The 20,486-nt window shown below is 44.2% G+C and overlaps 1 protein-coding gene and 1 non-coding gene across 9 annotated transcripts in view; one reads left to right on the top strand and one right to left on the bottom strand.

The window, feature by feature from the left end:
- Positions 1–1,778: 1,778 nt before the first annotated feature.
- Positions 1,779–20,486, top strand: part of APMAP (adipocyte plasma membrane associated protein) — a 28,023-nt gene continuing 9,315 nt past the window's right edge. Inside the window, exons 1-5 of one of the 8 annotated variants that reach the window (XM_050745476.1) lie at positions 11,852–12,318; positions 12,480–12,593; positions 12,646–12,818; positions 13,415–13,530; positions 18,510–18,602. In XM_050745476.1, the coding sequence (XP_050601433.1) occupies positions 12,211–12,318; positions 12,480–12,593; positions 12,646–12,818; positions 13,415–13,530; positions 18,510–18,602 (604 nt within the window). In that variant the 5' untranslated portion in view covers positions 11,852–12,210. Of the gene's footprint in view, positions 2,164–2,553; positions 5,200–10,620; positions 10,738–11,851; positions 12,594–12,645; positions 12,819–13,414; positions 13,531–18,509; positions 18,603–20,486 lie in introns of those variants that run through there. The other 7 variants (XM_050745480.1, XM_050745479.1, XM_050745482.1 and 4 more) reach the window with 7 other exon arrangements.
- On the bottom strand, positions 17,968–18,074 carry LOC126929979 (U6 spliceosomal RNA). Its single transcript, XR_007717404.1, has one exon. It is a non-coding gene; the product is annotated as a U6 spliceosomal RNA (small nuclear RNA).

Genomic DNA, 20,486 nt, shown 5'->3' with positions numbered 1-20,486 from the left:
TTTTTTTTTTTTTTTTTTTTTTTTATGAGACGGAGTCTCGCTCTGTAGCCCAGGCTGGAGTGCAGTGGCCGGATCTCAGCTCACTGCAAGCTCCGCCTCCCGGGTTCACGCCATTCTCCTGCCTCAGCCTCCCGAGTAGCTGGGACTACAGGCGCCCACCACCTCGCCCGGCTATTTTTTTGTATTTTTTTAGTAGAGATGGGGTTTCACCGTGTTAGCCAGGATGGTCTCGATCTCCTGACCTCGTGATCCACCCGTCTCGGCCTCCCAAAGTGCTGGGATTACAGGCTTGAGCCACCGCGCCCGGCCTGCCATTATTTTTCTTATGAATGTGTCCCTGGGTGTTTGCAGTGCATGGGCTTTAACACTGGGCATGGAACACAAATAGCTCCAATGCAATGGGTTCAAATGTTACGGCTGGAGCGTGTTTAAAGTGCCTTGAAGACAAAGAGGAAGATGTTCTGCTTGGGAAACCGGGAGAAGAATTTTCAGCAAGGATACTTGAAGTGGGTCCTGAATGATAAAAATAATTGGCCAAGTGGAAGTGAAGAAGAGTGTATCACAGCAAGAAGGAACCTCAAGGACAAAGACAGCCAGGCATGAGATTAGACATAGTAAGTTATCCTGAGTGTCTGAAATGGGGGTTGCAGAGCAAGAGGGACAGTCCAGACAGGCAAGAAGGTGTCAGACCATACAGCACTTTGCTAACACTATCCCTGATTTAATGGCTGTACTGGCTATTCTCAATGACACAGAATGAAGTAAAATGTTGCCGAGACTTGAATTATTACCTGGGATCTCTGGAGAACTGGATTTGCACAGCTCTCCACTTCCCTCAAGCTGGTTCTTCAGCTCTTTGAATGAATAAACAAAAAACATTCACATGGAATTCTAGTGCCATCTAGCACTTAAAAAGGTAATGGCATGTTTCTATCAGGAATGCCTCCAAGAGGAAATTATTTCTGTTAGTAACACTGCATTTTGAACGTGGCTTTTCCAGACATGATTCCTCGTGCCACTGGTAACAGGCTTTGATTTCTTCTGCCTGGAAATCCTCCCTGTCACTTCCTCCGGATTCGATTTCTCTTTCAATCCCTTTGCCTGTCAAAGGCTCTCACAAGATCCAATTCTTCCCCTTTCAAGCAATTATTACGTTTGATAATTTTACATGTCTATTTTATGACGATGGTCTGATTGAAGTCATCTTTCCCACTAGCTTAATTTCCATAAGCTTAACTGCCTTGTCTGTGATTTGCCCACCATCATCTCCCAGCACCTGGGAACATTTCTGGTTCACTGCAATACTGTTGAAAGAACGATCCCACTCTATGCTTTCTTAAACTTCGTTAGTGATAATTTCTACTTCTACCTGGCCTTTGCTTAAGGGTAACCCTTAATACACTTTATCAAAACTTAATAAACTTTATCAAATGTCTGTTGTAACGGTCACAAAAAGATTTAATACTCAACATCTGGCCTTAACCAGAGGGAAACATTTTCTAGCCCGTTTTCCCCTTAACCGGATGAGTCGGGGAAGGACGTAATTTTCAGGCAGAGGTGACTTCGTTCCAAGGGTGTGAATGCATTATTTTTGACGCTGCCCGTAAGAGCAGGGTCGCTGACATTTCATAAACAGCGCCATCCTCTCTAACGATAAAAGTGGCCAACATCTCGGGCCAGCAATTCCCAAGTGCGTCATGAGCATTCCCGTCCTCAGAAACGTAAGACGAAGGCGGCATGCGCAGGGACTGAGCTAGGCGAGCCCAAGGTGGAACCACTCGTGTTCTGGGCTCCGGAGTCCGAGACGGGCGGGGACCTCAGCAGCTCCCGGTGCTCGCTTTGAGCGGTTTCCCAGCGCCGCTCCCGGGCGCTCAAAATTCGCCTCCGAGCGCCGAAGAGCGACGCGCTGGAGACCGCCCGCCCATGAGGCCGGAAGGCGCGGGACAACGCTGCGGATTGGTCCCTGGGCTCAACGTCATTTCCGCGCGCCGGGGAGGGCGGGCCTGGAGCGTGAGCCGTTGCTGCTCACTGCGGGGTGGTGGCTGCTGGGCAGGCTGGCGCTCGTACCATGAGCGAGGCGGACGGGCTGCGACAGCGCCGGCCTCTGCGGCCGCAGGTCGTCACGGACGATGATGGCCAGGCCCCGGAGGCTAAGGACGGCAGGTAGGCCGGACTCGCAGACCGGGCGCTGGAGCCGGGCCGCGAGGAGTAGAGGGCGAGCCTCCTGGACAGCGGCGACGGCAGTAACAGTAACCTGGGGATGTGGTGCAGAGCGCCTTGTCCGAGCCCTCTCGTTTCATCCCCAGGAAAAACTCATTTTTCCGAGGAGGAAGCAGACTCCGACAAGGCGGATGTACCTGCCAGGTCTTTGAGGTTCGGGTGCACCCAGCGCCCAGTCGCGGCGTTATCCTCGGCTCTCCGGGACCCTAGACCGTCTCGCGCTGCTCCTGCGCCTTCCCTCCCCTCACTCCTGCCCCACCCTGCAGCGCGGTTGCTTCCTCGCCTTTCCCTCGCTCCCCTCGCGCTGTCATTCCTTTGGCTCATCTGATCCCCCTGGGCACAGCTACCTGGCCAGTGTCTTGCGTCCTCCTGGTCCCCCGCTCGCACTTTCTCGAAGGGAGGAGGTCCCACGAGATGCTGGGGTCCTGCCTCGTTATCCGGCGAAGAGATGGCTTCTACACTTGCTCTTCTGCACCTGCCCCCTTCACGCTGTGTGACCAGTCCTCACCGCGGTTCTTGGAAAGAGTGGAGAACAGAAGTGACATTGTAGGCAATTTTTGTGAGAATTCAGCCTTGCAGTTTTTCCCGATAGGGATGGAGAAACATAGGAAACTGTAGTTGCTGACACCTCAGAAATACCAGGTTTTGTCCTTTAGCCTCCTCTGCCATCTTCTAGAATATAAGAATGCTATGTTTTGTTAGCTAAAAACTGAATCATGATCCGCAAATATAGATTTCAATGTAAGATACTTGAAATTCGCTTTTCAATTATGTGTCCTGAATTTAATAACTTTTAAGTTTCAGGGAGAATCAAGAGGCCCCACAGACCAAGCTTGAAGCTGTGGAACAGATTGACTTATATTTGATAGAAGTACTGGAAATATTTGTTCAGTAATGTGCTGAGAGGTGGTGGGGTACATATGAATGAGAGGCAGTTTTTGCCCCTGTAGACTGAGTTTATTGACTGATGATGAGAGGAACACATTTAAAGGAGAACGATGGCAGGGAGGAGCATTTAGGCTCTAGAGAAGCAATTTAGAGAGAAGACTTTGCGGTGATAGTTGACCTTGGGCCAGTGAAAAGATCGGGAAGATGCTCCCATATATCCTGACCAACCATCCTGGGTTGCCCTGGACTGGGGTTTCCAAGGATGTAGAACTTTAAGTGCTAAACCTGGGCAAACTGGGACAATTTGGTCACCCTACTTACTGTGAATTAATCATCTGTTGATGGTTGAGGAGCCATTTAGAATGGACATGCAAGAATTGGCAACACTTTCCTACGGAAATCTTGAAGACAAGCCATTTGTACCTGAGAAATGAAAGAGCAGTGGCCTGAGTTTGTCATTAGGTGCAGTGCCTTGAAAACCAGGGCATACAGCCCCTGAGAGCACTGGTTAGGTGGTCCCAACTCTCAAGTCTGCTGGCTTACACCTCTGGCCCCAGGGCAGAGCAGTAGACTTAATTGTTTTTTTCAGGTTCTCTGTGGGGATTTCTTTCATAATGACTAAGTAAATCTGATTCTAAAGTCATCTTTTACTGCTTGATCTTTTCCAGTGTGCCTTTTACATTTACGTTATTTCCTTGACTTCCCTGTCCATGAACATTGTTCCTGTTTCCCTGTGTTTGTCCTTGTTTGTTTATCCCTTTTCTGTATATTTGTAATGATCTCTTTCAAAGTGAGGTCTTGTCACCACCCTTCCTTTCTGCGGTTATTATTGTAATATGTAGCTGTTTTTCTTATTTTTCTTCTGCAGCTCTCCTATATTTTTCATTTCTTTTGTGGTCATTTCTAGTAGTTCATGTAATAGTATTCTTGATTACCTTAAAACTCAAGGGTTCAACATAAGCCAGGGAAGCCTGTGTATAGTGGGTGAAGTAAAGGAATCTAAATTCAGAAATAAAAATACGAAACTGTTAGAATAAACTTTAGCACTTTAGATGTGCTAAATAGAATAAAGGAAGCTTTGAAAGACATGTTACTAAACTGACAGAACTAAGACATAGATTTTAGCAGTGGTAGGGACCCCTAGCAATATGTTGGCTGGTCTCCCAACTCTTGGCGTGAAAAGTGGTGTTTGCTTTGTTTTGCCGATGAGATCATTGAGGTCTGTGTGTGCGAGTTAATTTATATGAAATTACAGAGAATAGAGTCAAAAGAGAAATGAATGAAGAAGGATAGAACCGGCAGCTGGACAATGATTGAGAAGTGTATTTTTTAAATTATGCTTTGGAAATAAGATTTTATGCCAAAGCTCTTGAATTACTGTGTTTAAGATATAATGGAGAATTTGATTGGTAAATTCTTTTATTCAGTGTGGAACATAGATGAGCTAAGCACTTTAACATACCAGTGCAAGCTTATAATTATTATTTGACATTGATTTCCCAAAATGCTTTAGAAACTTAATTGTATTCTGTGGAACTGTTCCTTTCTCTTTGGAACACAGTTCTATCTAGGAAGAGAACTGTTTAATGTCCGTATATGACTGTTTAGGGATGCAGAATAAATACATTGAGGATTTAATATATTTCAGTACACTAAATTCCATATAATTCTGCTTTTACAATAAACTGAAGGATTTTAGTCTAATTAAAAGTCTCTGCTAGGTCCATTTTCCTTTTTCCTCTTGAAGACTGAAGAGTAAGGGAGGAAGTATGGAGAAACAGATGGGGCATTCAGGAGTTCATGAGGAGTCAGGCAACTGGAGTGTTTGTCTCAGCTTTGCCCCAGGTGTGTATTTTCAGATAGCTTTTTAAACTTGTTTCTTGATTTCTTAATTTTTTTTCAAGGATAAAGTGATGAATCTAGGAGCCCCAGTTTAAAGGATTGTGAAAAATGAACAAATTCAAGATGCTGTCACTAAAAAAGATGAGTTGATGCTGTTTGGCTTTCTCAGGCTTCAGGAATCACCTTGACACTTGAGATTGCTGGTATCTCATGGATTTGGGGCTATCAGGTTTTCCACAACAATCACAGGTAAATTTTGATCTCTTGGAGTCTGCTTGTTGGACTTCAGTTCAGGACCCAAGGCCCTGATGTCCTGGGTGCAGAGTTAGAGCATACCTTTCAAAATCAAATTGGCTGGTGAATCTACAGAAGATTGTGTAAATCGCGGCCCAGCCAACAGCAGTTGTCAAATCCTGTTGCATCACTGTCGTTGTGCTCTTGCCTTTAGAGAGTGTAGGCAATTTCAGGGTGCAGATGTCCTCATGGAGATGGGCATCCCTCCAGGCTCTTCCGAGAGATCGGGGCAAACAAACTGATTTCTCAGACTGCACCTGGGAAATAAGTTGCCAGCGTTCCTGGATGTGTCAGCACAGGTTGGGAACCTGCAGTGCTTTGTCAGTGAAAATGGATAGGGATCGATACAGTGTCCTTTATTTAAGTTAAAAAAAGAGTAAGAGGGAGGCAGACACCAAGAAAAGACAGAAGAATTGTAGTTAACTGTGAGTTTAGAGGAAGCAACACTGACGAGGGCCTGCCAAAAAGTTAACGAACCTTGGGCTAAAATAAGTGTGGCACCCAGAGCAGGGGTCCAGGAGCTGGGCTTACCTCGTTTATATAACAAGCTAACTCCATTTCAAGTGCTCAGGAAGCACACATGGCTAGTAGCTATTGTATTTCCATCATTGCAGAAAGTTCTATTGGACAGTGCTGCTCAAGGAGTTTTGTTTAAATTTAAGCTAGTATTTCTACTGTGTGAGCACAGAACGTTCCAGTGGAGGCTGGATGCTGATCGGGTGAGGTTGGGGAGATGTTGGTGAAGTTTTGACTGGGAAGGGAGCTGGATAGAGTGAGTGGTGTCCAGCTGCACATGAGGAACAACGGATGAAAGAGTTCGCAGGCCCGCCCTGCACCTACCAAACCAGAATCTCTGGCCCAGGTCATCTTGATGGAACCCATCCAGAAGTTGGCTGCCTTTGGGAACAGTTGCCTGAGTGGCCTCTAAATTCTTCTCCAGCTTTAAGAGAGTGTTACTGCTAGATCCCCCAGCACTGGGACACAAATCTTTGTCTCTGGACTTTTGGCCTCCTTTCTGGCTGTAAGCCCCGTGGCTTTCAGTCCTGGCTGGACTTTTTGTTTGGGACATAATTGAGACTTCATTGTGTGAAGGGGCAACCAGATATTTAAATGGGGTGCCACCAGCTCTGAATCAGATTACCACATCAAGATTTTAAAAATGTAAGCTGCAGTGTGGTAAAGTAGAGGTCACAATGTTGGAGTCAAGACAAATGAGGAAGATCTGCCTTAGGTAGAATCAGGTTAGGCAAGGACAAACAAAGTAGCGCTTTTGGCCAGATTGTTACTTTTTGTAGTGACAGTCATAAGGTAAAAATACAATGCACCTTCCCTAGAGGTACTCTCCTCTACTGGGAGTGGGGTAGGTGAGGGCATCAGCTTCCTTTAAGGACAGGAACATCCCTGTTGGACTCAGTACCAGACTGCAGTGAGGGCAGCTCTCAGGGCTGGCAGCCACACATCTTCACCATCCACCTTTCCGTGTGCTTGTCTCTCTTTGGGATTCACACTGTCAGAAGCGTTTCTGTCATTTACTTGTAACCAGCCCTGCTTTATTGTACAAGTACTTCATTTCTGTTGTGTTGGAAGACTTTAGGTCACTTCAAGAAAATCACTTGGGTTGAAGAGTGTCCTAGCCACTGGTGTGGCAGTTTGCATAGTGGAGTCACTGACTTTTTTTTTTTTAACATCTTTATTGAGATGTAATTCACATACCATAAAATTAACCTACTTAAAATGTTCAAATCAGTGATTTTTAGTATAATGGCCAGTTTTGCAGTAATTACCACAATCTAAGTTTAGAACATTCTTGTCACTGTCACCTTTCTTTTTAGTTGAAGTGAAATTCGCATAACATACAATTAACCATTTTAAAGTGCACAGTTCAGTGATATTTAGTGTATTCACAATGTTGGGCAACCACCAGGTCTCCCTGCTTTCAAAACTACTTTATCACCCCGTAAAAGCGAGGTGTTTGCCTTGTACCGATTAAGTAATCACTCTCATTTTACCCTCCCACACAAATGTTCAACAGATGAGTGGGGCTGGACATGGTTGCTCATGCCTACTCATTTCAGGGTGCACTTTGGGAGGCTAAGGTGCGAAGACTGAGGCCAGGAGTTCAAGACCAGCCTGGAGAACGTAGCAAGATGTTCTTTCTACAAAAAGTAAAATAATTAGCCAGGTGTGATGCACACCTGTAGTCCTAGCTACTTTGGGAGGCTGAGACGGGGGATCACTTGAGCCCAGGAGTCTCCAGCCTGGTCAACATACTGAGACCGTGTCTTTATATTTAAAAAACAAAAAATCAGATGAGTGGGCAGCAAGTTGTGGTATATACATATGTAATCAACTGGTAAAAGGAACCATGTACATATACATACTGCAACTTAGATGGGCCTAGAAAACCACACTGAATGAAAGAAGCTAGTCATGAAAGGACACGTATTGTATGATTCTGCTTATGTGAAATGCCTAGAATAGGCAAATCACCATGAATTTTCACAGAGCTTTCAAACTCCAGCTCTGAGGGCTCTAGGTCTGGGCATCCTCCCCTCCCTCCTCTTGCTCTTGGCAGGCAGCTCTTCTAATGGTGACTGCAGCCATAGAGTCACATCTGGCTCTCAGTCACGCTTTTTCAGCTCTTGCGTTGTCTGTGGGAAAGCCGCTTGAGCCTTTCCCTGCCCACTTGCCTCATTTGTGAAAGAGAGAGAGACCTGGTTCCATCTGGTTGCCCACGTAAAGCACTTTTCTTGGCACACTCTCATTTTGACTGTTTGCCATTCCTCTTTTCCTGGCCCTTACTCCTTTCCCTGCTGCAGACCTCTCAGGTTGCCTGAGCCTGCCATTGTGTCAAGTCATAGTTCTGTGCTTTGTAGACATTTTTATGCCTGTGGTGCTTATACCCTTGACTGATGTTAAGTCAGTCACATTAGAAGAAGATTATTTGGTCCTGGGGTTTGGAGACAGGACTGGGAGGGAGAGGTTGACCTGACTTTTCCCTTCATTCTCACCTGCCCTCTTCTAGGAACTTGGGCTCTCTTGGCCTCTCCCTGCTTGGGTCTGTGGCATTTTGTTTGGGTTTGTACGGCCTGGACCACCTCCTTTCCCAATAAAAGGGGTAAGGACTGTCTATGTGGCATTTTTACCTGGCCTCAGGTGTACGGGGTGAGCTCTGAACCCCTTACGAGTGAAGAGGAGGAAGTTAGGGACAAAATTCATTTTTGGAAGATTATTAGAAGAAAAATAGACACAGAATTCTCATCAGCAAAGGGAAATGCCAAAGGAAGAAGGCAGTGGTTAGCACTGCTCTCGGGCCTGTTCTGCTCTGGAGAAACCGCAGGAGAAACCGGGCCTTGCCTTGATCACTGTGCTTGGAAATGTCCTCACCTGGGTCCAGTTTCAGTGTTTAGAAGCTCTGCTTTCCACGTAACTGCAGGACATGATTCAACCAAGCTTTCTACCACTGTGTTACAGGATCCACTTTGCTCCAGTTTCCAATCCCATGCTCCTGACATCATTCTGCACCCTCCCCAGCAGTGCCAACAGTCTTTGTGCCCAGTTAGGTGTTCTCCAAGGCGATAGTTTTTTCCTGCTATGCTCTTCTCTTCCTTCTGAGACCTCACGAGCCGAGTCTTTTAACATCCATAGTTTTACTACTGTGTTCAAGGAAGTCTAGGCTTTTTCTGTGCTGCTCCTCAAAATTCTTCCTTCCTTCACCCACAATTCTATTCCAAAGCTACTTCCACATTTTTTTAGATATTTGTTACAGCAACACCCCACTTCTAGGGTGCTGGAAACTAGTTTATTAGAAAACTGTTAATTTTTATGGCTGCCATTAACAATTTACCACACAATGAGTGTCCTGAACAACACAAATTTATTATATAATTGTTCCGTAGGTCAGAAGTCCTGGGCAGGTCTCGCTGTGTTAAGATCAGGGTGTCAGTAGGGCTTTGTTTCTGGAGGCTCTGGGGAGACTCTGTTTCCTGCCCACTCAGGTTGGTGGCAGAACCCAGCGCTCTGCAGAGGTGCTGTCCACGCGAGGGACACTTTGTGAAAGCTGCTCCCTCTTCTTCCCCTTGGTCTTTCGTTTGTCTTATTTCCACCTACCCCAGTAGAAATAGAGGGATTTATTTTCTTTTCTGCTTTATTCGTTTGTTAAAATCATGCATGTTCAGGAAGTTACCCTGCCCAACACCCCGTTTCACACTGGGGGAAACTGTGGGTTTTGGAGTGGAGAAACTGGCCTGCAGTTAGTTCCCTGGCCGGTTGTTGGGAAAGAGGACTTGGCCTATATGTTTCTACACCATATCCGGAACAGAGTTTAACACGTCTAAGTGGCAGAAGACTACACTTCTGTCAAAAATCAAACCCTGCCCCCTTAAATCAAGTCTGTTTTGTTAAGTGTGAGTCTTTTTCCTTTGTCAACACTTTAATTTTTTTGATGGAAGAAAAAAATTCTACCTTAGGAACTCATGATTTTATTTGTTTTAAGTTAATATTAATGTCAAGCATTTGGTATATTTGAGTTCAATTCATGTAAGCTAGTAATGATCCTATGAGGTTTATTAGTAGGAAGAGGCCAAATGTTTTCACTTGTTTGCCAGGTGAGAAATACTGTATTTGAAGATTGGTTCAGAGATATTTAAGGCACTACTGGTCATTTGTCCAAAAATTTCACCCAGGATTCCCAGGGAAGCTTTCACAGCTTCCCAAGGGTTTAGGAGTGGTGACTTTGAATTATAATTTTATAGATCCTGTGTAGATAACTGTCAGTATCTGTCAGACTTCTATTAGGTTGAAGAGCTGGGATTTCCTTTTGATTTCTTAAAAGTAGGTTGGGAAAAGTGATTGGGGAATTGGATCCTCAGGAAGTTGTTCTGTTTCCATTTCTTTCAAGAATTTAGTTGTCTCTTTTATCTGTGAGAATCTTAGGGCTGCACAGTACTGAGTGTTGCTGCTTTGAATCCATGCACGGGAAATCGTAGATTTTGAGAATTACCCACCTTTTCTGTGGATGAGTGTGTATCATTTACATCATTAGAACTCTTTTTCCCCATGACATTTTGTGTTCATCAGTTCTTTGATTTTGCCTTCTTTAAAACCCTGCTAGAGGATTCAAGATCTGGAAAGTAACTGATCCAATGTATCCCACACAGGGGAAGCTGGAAGATTAAAAAGAAGAACAACAACAAAAGTGTGTTTGCCAATCCTAGCAAACAGTGCTGAAGTTTAATCACAGGCCAGAGGTCGGCCACCTTGCAGTGGAGAAACTGGATGAGTGTCCCTGCTCCTGCTAGGAGGGCTTTCGGACCGGCCAACCTTGTCACTGTCTGAGACTCAGCTGATTGCTTTTGTATCTTTTATTTCTGGCAGCTCCTTTAGCGGCAGAGTTTTCCGAGTGACCTTCTTGATGCTGGCTGTTTCTCTCACTGTTCCCCTGCTTGGAGCCATGATGCTGCTGGAATCTCCTATAGATCCACAGCCTCTCAGGTAGGCTGCCCCGCGGTCCTCAGGAGGGGTTGCTTGACAAAACGTAATAGGCTGAAATAATTCCCAAGGAAAGGAGGGTGATTAAATCAGTCTGATCTGAAAGGTAAGTTAGGAGAAACGCAGTTTTGTGATTTCTTTAGTACTTGGGTTTTTATGCTGAATTAGATGTTACTCAGTAAATATGCATGGTATTTTCCCTGTCATTGTTTTAAAAAAACTGCATAAACCAAAAACAAAAATTCAAAATTAGAGAAGCTTAATAATCATTAGAGACAGTCAACGATAATTCATTTCAAGTAGCAAAAATACACATGAATGGAGCTTCAGTTACCTCATTTAAATTTTATAAGTAACTGATTTTCTACAAAACCTATAATTAGTGTTCATTTTTTCCTGAGTTACCTTTCACCAATAGAGATCTATGAGTAACGCAGTCCATTATAATTTGAAAAAAGTATTGTATATGTAGGGCCCCCTGAAATAGATTCGTGTTTATAACTATAGTGTACAGAGCCAGGCTCTCATCAATGTGACGATCTGTGACTTCCATGTTGACCTAGTTGCAGGAGGGTTGTGCTGTCTGATTCAGTAATTTCCTGGTTCCCCTTGCAACTGCTGATGGGGTGAAGCCATCTGAAGCTTATTGTAAATGAGTTAGTCCATGTAAGGCTTGAAAAACTTCAGATAAGAATCATATCTAGTTAAAGAGTGAATATAACATACTAACTGAATAGTGTTTCATCCATAAAAATTAAGGCTTTATATTGGATCCAATTCACTAAGAATGTAGAGGACACGGTTCTGACCTTAGATTGACATGTGTAGCTGAGTGAACTTTTTGTTGTTGGATTTAGAATAGTGAAGGCACAAGGTGCTGTAAACACACAATTTGCTCGGTAGGATTGAGAATGGGTGAAGGACTGGGGACTCTAGTCAGCCCCAGGAATGTCAGCTCTGTAATTCCTAGTGTGCTAGTGGATCCTCAGATGCATTTTTCTGCCTGAGCCATGCCTGAGGACATCCTGTCTCCAAAGGAGGGGCGTTGGGCGGGTGGGGGGGTGGTCCCCTGATGTGTTGAGGGAGGGGCTTTTCTCTTTCTAACCCTTCTCAACAGAGCAGGATGGCTCATTCTACCCAAAGATAAACTGACCTGGGCCTTCTTAGATAGTCCAGTTGGCTAAGGTGGGGAAGTGAACTGTATCTGCAGTTGGGGATTAGAAGCTTGGGTTGGGGGGCTGGCCTTGGAAAAGGAGGCTGAGGTTGAGTTTTGAGTTGGAGAGAGAGGTTGGAGCCTCAGTGATTGCAGACCTTTGATCTCAGGAAAGATGAATGTATATGTGGAAAGAGTGGTGAAGAAATGCACTGGGAAATGGGTTATGTAGCCCTGGCCAGACACTGAAAGGAAGCAGGGCCCACTGGGGATTGCAAGTTGTTTGTACAAAGTGAGTTATGATTGTTGAGTAGAAGAGCCTGATGAGGAAGGAAAGGAAGAGAAGCAGTGGAACCATCGTAGCCAAGAGGGGCCTCTCTCCTGGGCTCAGCTTTCGGAATGGCAGTGGAACCATCACAGCCAACAGGGACCTCTCTCCTGGGCTCAGCTTATGGCAGTGGAACCATCACAGCCAACAGGGACCTCTCTCCTGGGCTCAGCTTATGGCAGTGGAACCATCGCAGCCAACAGGGACCTCTCTCCTGGGCTCAGCTTTCGGAATGGCAGTGGAACCGTCGCAGCCAACAGGGACCTCTCTCCTGGGCTCAGCTTTCGGAATGGCAGTGGAACCGTCACAGCCAACAGGGACCTCTCTGCTGGGCTCAGCTTTCGGAATGGCAGTGGAACTGTCACAGCCAACAGGGACCTCTCTCCTGGGCTCAGCTTTTGGCAGTGGAACCGTCCCAGCCAACAGGGACCTCTCTCCTGGGCTCAGCTTTCAGAATGGCAGTGGAACTGTCACAGCCAACAGGGACCTCTCTCCTGGGCTCAGCTTTCGGAATGGCACACTCAAAAACAGGAAGATAGGCCCCAAAATACAGAGCAGAAGCAGAAGCCTGTTACGTGACAGAGCTTGGTGTGTCTCACACAGGTACACGGGCCATGACACAGCCTGTGCCCCATGCATGCCATCCCACTGGGTACCGACTCAGCTGCAGCCCTCTCAGCCCACAGTCAGTCTGTGGAAGGACATGGTTTCTCTTCAGAAGGGAACAAAAAGTTTATTTTTCACAGAAGGATATGGATGTTTCCAGTCACTGAAAAAATATCAGTTAAAGTCAAATTTATGGTAAAAAAAAAAATAATAATAATAGAGCAGCATTTTGGAGAATGGATTTGGTCTTCTCTATGAAGCATGAGGCCGGGCCATCAGGTGTGAAACGTGGGCACTGCCCCCCACCACCCTAGGTGGACTGCGGTGGCTATAGGGCTGTGTGAGTCACAGGGGTGAGGAGGTCCAGCTGCCCTGAGGCGTTGGATGGGAGTGGGGAGCTGGGGAGGCTGGAGGGTGGGTGGGCACAGGCCCCAGGATGTTCTCAGGTGATATCTTAACCCTTCTATTTCTGGCAACTGAGGATGTTGTTAGAAAGTGCCATCTTTATGAAAGAACCGAGAGTAGGTGCTTGGTACAGGTTTTCTTCACATGTGTATTTATGGACAAATCTCTGGAACTGCATTATTTTGCAGCTTCAAAGAACCCCCGCTCTTGCTTGGCGTTCTGCATCCAAATACAAAGTTGCGACAGGCAGAAAGGCTGTTTGAAAATCAGCTTATTGGACCGGAGTCCATAGCACATATCGGGGGTAAGTCTGAGCTGGGGGTCCTTCCAGGCTGTCTGTTGTCTGAGGGGGCGGGTTCTGTGGGAGCAGCTGCGGTGGCACACTGCCCCTGGACTGGGGCCCTGCACGTCCTTCTTAGCTGCGGACATGGGGCTTGGACCCCAGACATTACATGGGAGGCCCTAGTGCCTGGTGGCTCTTTCTGCTGGTCTCATCTGCGCAGGATTGCATGCCGTTTTAGCACTTGGTGGTTTTCAGTTCATCTCTGTGGAGCACTTTGTTGTGCTCAGAGTGTTGTGAAAGGAAAAAGGCCAAATACAGATACTGATGTTTAATTTATTTATCAAAGTTAAATAGGTATTTGACAGCACAGCATTTCTTAGTTCCCTTTGCTTTGTATAGATTTCACTGTGAAGTGAAGACAAATGGTTCTCAATATTTCCACTGTTTTTTTGTCTGTCTGTTTGAAAGCTCACTTTGGTGGGTACACTTAAGGATAACCATCTATATCACACTTGCCCACACCTCAGAGCTAGAATTGGATCTGGTTTGAATACTTGCATCTCTAGCAACCTTGAGCAAGGCATTTTCTGTTTGTGAAAATGAGAATTAAGTTTCGTATTGGAAAGGCACAGATAGTCACAGATAATTTAAAACTTAATCTGGTACGGGCTTGCTGAGCAGCTTCTTTGTAAGTGCCGCTTGTTATTCCGAAACACACTCTGTTCTCCAGGCAGTAGGTGGCTGTGAATGTGCACACAGGGTGCTTCTGTTGTGCTCTCAAGGCCAGTCAGTGGCCTCTCTTCCAGTGACGTTTGACCAGCTTCTTTTGCCCAGGCCCTGCTATTTGACACAGGCCCCAAGGACTGGTCCATTTCTGCTGTTGGTTTGTTTTCTTGACTGTCAAAGTCATAATTGTTTCAAGAAAAGTAAATATCATGATAGAACTTTGCATTTCTCTTAAAAAGACATTGGCATTTATTTGTGTAAATTTTATAAGCTTTAGCTTTTTTTGGTGAAAAATCAAATATTGCTATTTAAAACTGAAACTTAACAGCAGTTGAAGTGCAAACCAATGATCTTACCTCCCAAAGAGAGCACTTTCCTGCCTTTTTCCTTTTCACTGGGATTACTTCTCATTGTACTTTGTCACCAGGTCCCAGCTTTTTGTCTTTCTTTGGTGAGCTGGTGATATTTCTTGGCCAGGCACAGTGGGGTCCTTTCTGGTGGGTGTGAGCCCCTGGGAGGCGCCCAGGGACCTGCCGCTGCTATCTCTGCCACCTCATTTGGAAGCTGCCCTGGGGGCTGGCTGGCAGGTTGCTGACAGTGGAGGCAGGTACTAATCTGGGGAGTGCTGGGAGAGAGCAATCACCAGTTATAGCAGGCTTTATTTTTAAGAGCAGTTTTAGGTTCACAGCAAAATTGAGCAGAAGGTACAGAGATTTTCTGAAAAAGAGTTTTTATTATGATTGGGTGTTGCATTTCATCAAATGCTTTTTCTGCACACATGCCATGCACAGCCTCCCACATGATCAACATCCCCCACCACAGTGGCACGTTTGTTACAACTGATGTACCCACATCAATACGTCATTATTACTTAGAGTCTGTAGTTTACAGTAGGGTTCACTCTTGGTTTTATACATTCTATGGGTTTGGACAAATGCCATGTATCCACCATTATGGTATCATACAGGGTGTTTTCACTGCCCTGAAAATCCTCTCTGCTCTGCCTGTTCATCCCATCCTCCAATTTTAACCCATGACAACCACTGATCTTTTTGCCATCTCCATAGTTTTGCCTTTTCCAGAATGTTATGTAGTTGGACTCATACAGTATGTAGCCTTTCCAGATTGGCATCTTTCACTTAGTAGTATGCATTTATTTAAAGTTCCTCCATGTCTTTCCATGGCTTGATAGCTCATTTCTTTTTAGCACTGAATAATATTCCATTGTATGAATGTGCCACAGTTTAGTTCCCTACTGAAATACATCTTGGTTGCTGCTAAGTTTTGCCAGTTATGAATAAGGCTGGAACAAACATCTGTGGGCAGGTTTCTGTGTGGACCTGAGTTTTCAGCTCTTTTGGGTAAATACTGAAAAGCATAATTGCTGGATTGTGTGGTAAGAGTTAAGTTTTGTAAGAAACCACCAAGCGTTTCCAAAGTGGCTGTACCATTTGCCTTCCCATTAACAATTAGAGTTCCTGATGCTCCATGTCCTTGCCAGCATTTGGTGGTGTCAGTGTTTTGGATTGTGGCCCTTTTAATAGGCGTGTAGTGGTATCTCGTTGTTTTAGTTTGCATTTCTCTGATGACATTTGATGTGGAATATCTTCATATGCTTAACTGCCATCTGTATATCTTCTTTGGTGATGTGTCTGTTCAGGCCTTTTGCCCATTTTTGTAATTGGGTTGTTCATTTTCTTATTGTTGAGTTTTAAGAGTTATTTGTGTATTTTGGATAATAGTTCTTTATCAGACATGTCATTTGCAAATATTTTCTCCCAGTCTGTGGCTTCTCATTCTTTTGACAGTATCTTCTGCAGAGCAAGAATTTTTAATTTTAATGAAGTTTCGCTTTTTATTTCTTCATGTATCTCACCTTGGTGTTATATCTAAAAATTCATCATCATACCCCAGGTGACCTAGATTTTCTCCTATGTTATCTTCTAGGAATTTGTTTTGTATTTTACATTTAGGTCTATGATCCAATTTGAATTCCATTTTTGTGAAGGGTATAAGATCTGTGTCTAGATTTGTTTGCCTGTGGATGCAAACAAATTTGTTCCAGCACCATTTGTGGAAAATGCTGTCTTTTCTCCATTATGTATTGCGTTTACTCCTTTGTCAAAAGATCAGTTGATTATATTTATGTGGGTCTGTCTCTGGGATAAAAGTTTTATATGTTCCATTGATTTATTTTTCTATTCTTTGCTAATACCACATTGTCTTGATTACTGTAGCTTTATAGTGAATATTGAAGTTGAGTAGTTTCAGTCCTCTGACTTTATTCTTTTCCTTCAATATTGTGTTGGATATTTTGGGTCTCTGCCCTCTCCATATTAACTTTAGGATTAATTCATCTGTATCTGCAAAATAGCTTGCTGGGATTTTGATTGGGATTACATTGAATCTATAGATTAAGGTTGGGAAAAACTGACATTTTGACAGTATTAAGTTTTCCTATCCATGAACATGGAATATCTCTCCATTTATTTAGTTCTTTGATTTCTTTCATCAGAATTTTGTAGTTTTCCTCATATAGACCTTGTGCATATTATGTTATATTTATACCTAAGCATGCCATTCTTTTGGATGCTAATGTACATAGTGTTGTGTTTTCAATTCCAAATTCCATTTGTTCATTGTTAGTATAAAGGAAGGTGAGTCAATATCTTGCAATATCCTGCAACCTTGCTATAATTGCTTAGTTCCAGAAGGGTTTTTTGTTGTTGTTGATTCTTTCAGATTTTCTACCTAGACAATTATGTCACTTGCAAACAAAGAGAGTTTTATTTCTTTCTTCTCAATCTGTGTACCTTTTGTTTCCTTTTCATGTCTTATTGCATTAGCTAGGTCTTCCAGTGTGATAGTGAAAAGGAGTAGTGACAGGGGCATCTTTGCCTTGTTCTTGATCTTAGCAGGAAAGCTTCTAGTTTGTCATCCATAAGTATGATGTTTTATGTAGATTTTTTTATAGATGTTCTTGATCAAGTTAAGAAAGTTTTCCTCTACTCCCAGCTTGCTGAGAGCTTTTAATCGTGAATGGGTGTTGGATGTTACTAGATGTTTTTTTCTGTATCTGTTGATATGATCATGTGATTATTCTTGTTTAGATTGTTGAAGTCTCTGTGATAGTGGATTCTGTTTCTCCTTGCAGTTTCATTAGTTTTTGCCTCACATATTGGTGCTCTGTTGTGAAGCATATACACATTAAAGGTTCTTATGTCTTTTTGAGGAATTGACCCCTTTGTCATTGTGTGATGCTCCTCTTTATCCCTGATAACTTTCCTTGGTGTGAAGTCTTCTCTGTCTGAATTTAATACAGCTACTCTGGCTTGCTTTTGGTTAGTGTTAACATGATGTACTTTCTTCATCCCTTCACTTTTAATCTATATATGTCTTTATATTTAAAGTGGGTTTCTTGTATACAACATAGAGTTGGATCTTGTTTTTTGAATAATTCCGGCAATGTCTCTCTTTCATTTGGTATATTTAGACCATTTATGTTTAAAGTGATTATTGATATATTGGATTAATAGCTACCATATTTGTTACTGTTTTCTATTCTTTGCCCTTATTCTTGTTTCTGTTTTTGCATTCTACTCTCTTTTTGTCTTTTGTAGTTTTAAACTGAGTATTTTATATGATTCCGTTTTCTCTCCTTTGTTAGCGTATCAGTTATACTTCTTTTTTACTTTTTATAGTGGTTACCCTTGAGTTTACTATATACATTTGAAAACTATGGAATGTTTTATGAATTTGTGTATCATCATTGCTCAGGGAGCATGCTGATCTTCTCTGTATCATTCTAATTTTAGTATATGTGCTGCTGAAGTAAGCGCTTCATGTGCTGTAATTTTCTCCTAAAGGATTTCTGGCAGTTCTTCCCCTTTAGTTGGATATGATCAATATCAGTAGCAGACACTGATGTGAGGTGAATATAAACTCATGCCCCTAAGTACTGAGTGTCAGCTTGAGTGCTTCAGGACTGGAGAAAATCCTCACAGTTCTCATCACTGATGAGTGTCTGCTGCACCCTTGCTCTCAAGTCCGGTTCACACCCACAGGCTGCTTCCCTAGGCCCCCGCAGTTTTATCGCTGTTAAGTTTTAAGGATTTTTTGTATTCCCAGAAATTGCTTCTCTTTCATCTTCAAAATTGGCATTTCCTCTAGAGGGGCAGGGGGAACACATAAACAAGCCCTCTTAGAGGAGAAGGTGGCTTAGTCACAGTTCTTAGGCTAACATTGTTCTTCCTCCTTTTTGTGTGTTTAAACAGATGTGATGTTTACTGGGACAGCAGATGGCCGGGTTGTAAAACTTGAAAATGGTGAAATAGAGACCATTGCCCGGTTTGGTTCGGGTCCGTGCAGTAAGTTGGTGATAATCCCCTGACATGTCTCTTCCAGTCTTTCAGAAAGATGTCGGATCACTGTGTGGAACTGCTTTTCCCTAGAATGCCTGTAGGAGAAAAAGAACCTCTGACCATATAGTAGATGGAACATGACGTCACCATGAGCCCTTCATTTCCCTGGTGGTCCTTGGGCCTCATGGTGCCTGATGGTCACCTGCAGTCCCCATTTTGCAGCCCTGCTTGGTACTGCGTGGGCCTCGCCCCTCACCGTTTTACTGGGGTCCCTGTTTACCTTTGCAGTACTTCAGAGGCTAATAGGTGTTATCACAGTGCTGCTGTGGAAAAGCAGGTGGCCTTGTCATTACTCGGATGTGTAAGTGTTATTCTGCCTTGGTCTCAGGAATTTCAGCCCTGTAAGTGAGAATACCCTTAAGTCATTCAAATTTTGGAAAACTAGAGTAGTAGACTCACTGTTTATAACTGATAGTCTATAGACCTAATGGTTACCATTTTTTAATAGCTGGAATGTTTTTATTAAAATGATGCATTTTAATAAACACAAACAACACAAAGGTACAAAGGAGAAAATAAAAATCACCTTAGTCTTTTCAGATGTAATTATTATGAACATTTTAGTGGTTTACTTTTCAGACATCTTTTTGTTCATAGACATCCACACCCACACATATGATGGAATTATACTCTACATCAGTTCTTTAACCTACCTTTTTCCATGCCATTTTGGCAGTAAGCACCCTGCAGTGAGCATCCCCCAGTGAACACCCTGCAATAAGCATTTGCAGTGAGCATCCATGGTGAGCACCTACAGTAGCACCTGGAGTGAGCACCCATGGTGAGCACCCTACAATAAGCACCTGCAGTGAGCAGCCCACAGTGAACACCCTGCAGTAAGCACCTACAGTGAACACCTATGGTGAACACCTGCAGTGGTACTTGCAGTGAGCACCCCACAGTTAATGCCCTGCAAAAGCACCTGTATTGAGCACCCTGCAGTAAGCACCTGTAATGAGCACTTCACAGTGAACACCCTGCAATAAGCACCTGCAGTGAGCACCCCACATGAATACCCTGCAGTAAGCACCTTCAGGGAGCACCTCACAGTGAACACCTTGCAATAAGCACCTGCAGGGAGTACCCCACAGTGAACACCCTGCAATAACCACCTGCAGTGAACACCCTACAGTGAACACCCTGCAATAAGCACCTGCAGTGAGCACCCCACATGAATACCCTGCAGTAAGCACCTTCAGGGAGCACCCCACAGTGAACACCTTGCAATAAGCACCTGCAGGGAGTACCCCACAGTGAACACCCTGCAATAACCACCTACAGTGAGCACCCCAGTGAATACCCTGCAATAAGCACCTGCAGTGAGCACCCCACAGTGAACACCCTGCAATAAGTACCTGCAGTGAGCACCCCACATGAATACCCTGCAGTAAGCACCGTCAGGGAGCACCCCACAGTGAACACCTTGCAATAAGCACCTGCAGAGAGCACCCCACAGTGAACACCCTGCAATAACCACCTTCAGTGAGCACCCCACAGTGAACACCTTGCGATAAGTACCTGCAGTGAGCACCCCACAGTGAACACCCTGCAGTAACCACCTGCAGTGAGCACCCCACAGTGAACACCCTGCAATAAGCACCTGCAGTAAGGACCCCACAGTGAACACCCTGCAATAGGCACCTGCAGTGAGCACCTCACAGTGAATACCCTGCAGTAAGCACCTGTAGTGAGCACCCTGCAGTGAACACCCTGCAATAAGCACCTGCAGTAAGTACCCTGCAATAAGCACCTTCAGTGAGCACTCCACATGAACATCTTGCAATAAGCACCTGCAGTAAGCAAGCTGCAATAAGCACTTGCACTGAACAC

Source organism: Macaca thibetana, chromosome 10 (genome assembly GCF_024542745.1).
Source record: "Macaca thibetana thibetana isolate TM-01 chromosome 10, ASM2454274v1, whole genome shotgun sequence".
Classification (NCBI taxonomy): Eukaryota; Metazoa; Chordata; class Mammalia; order Primates; family Cercopithecidae; genus Macaca; species Macaca thibetana.
The sequence above is the reverse complement of the archived record's forward strand: the minus strand, read 5'-3'. Positions and strand labels throughout refer to the sequence as shown.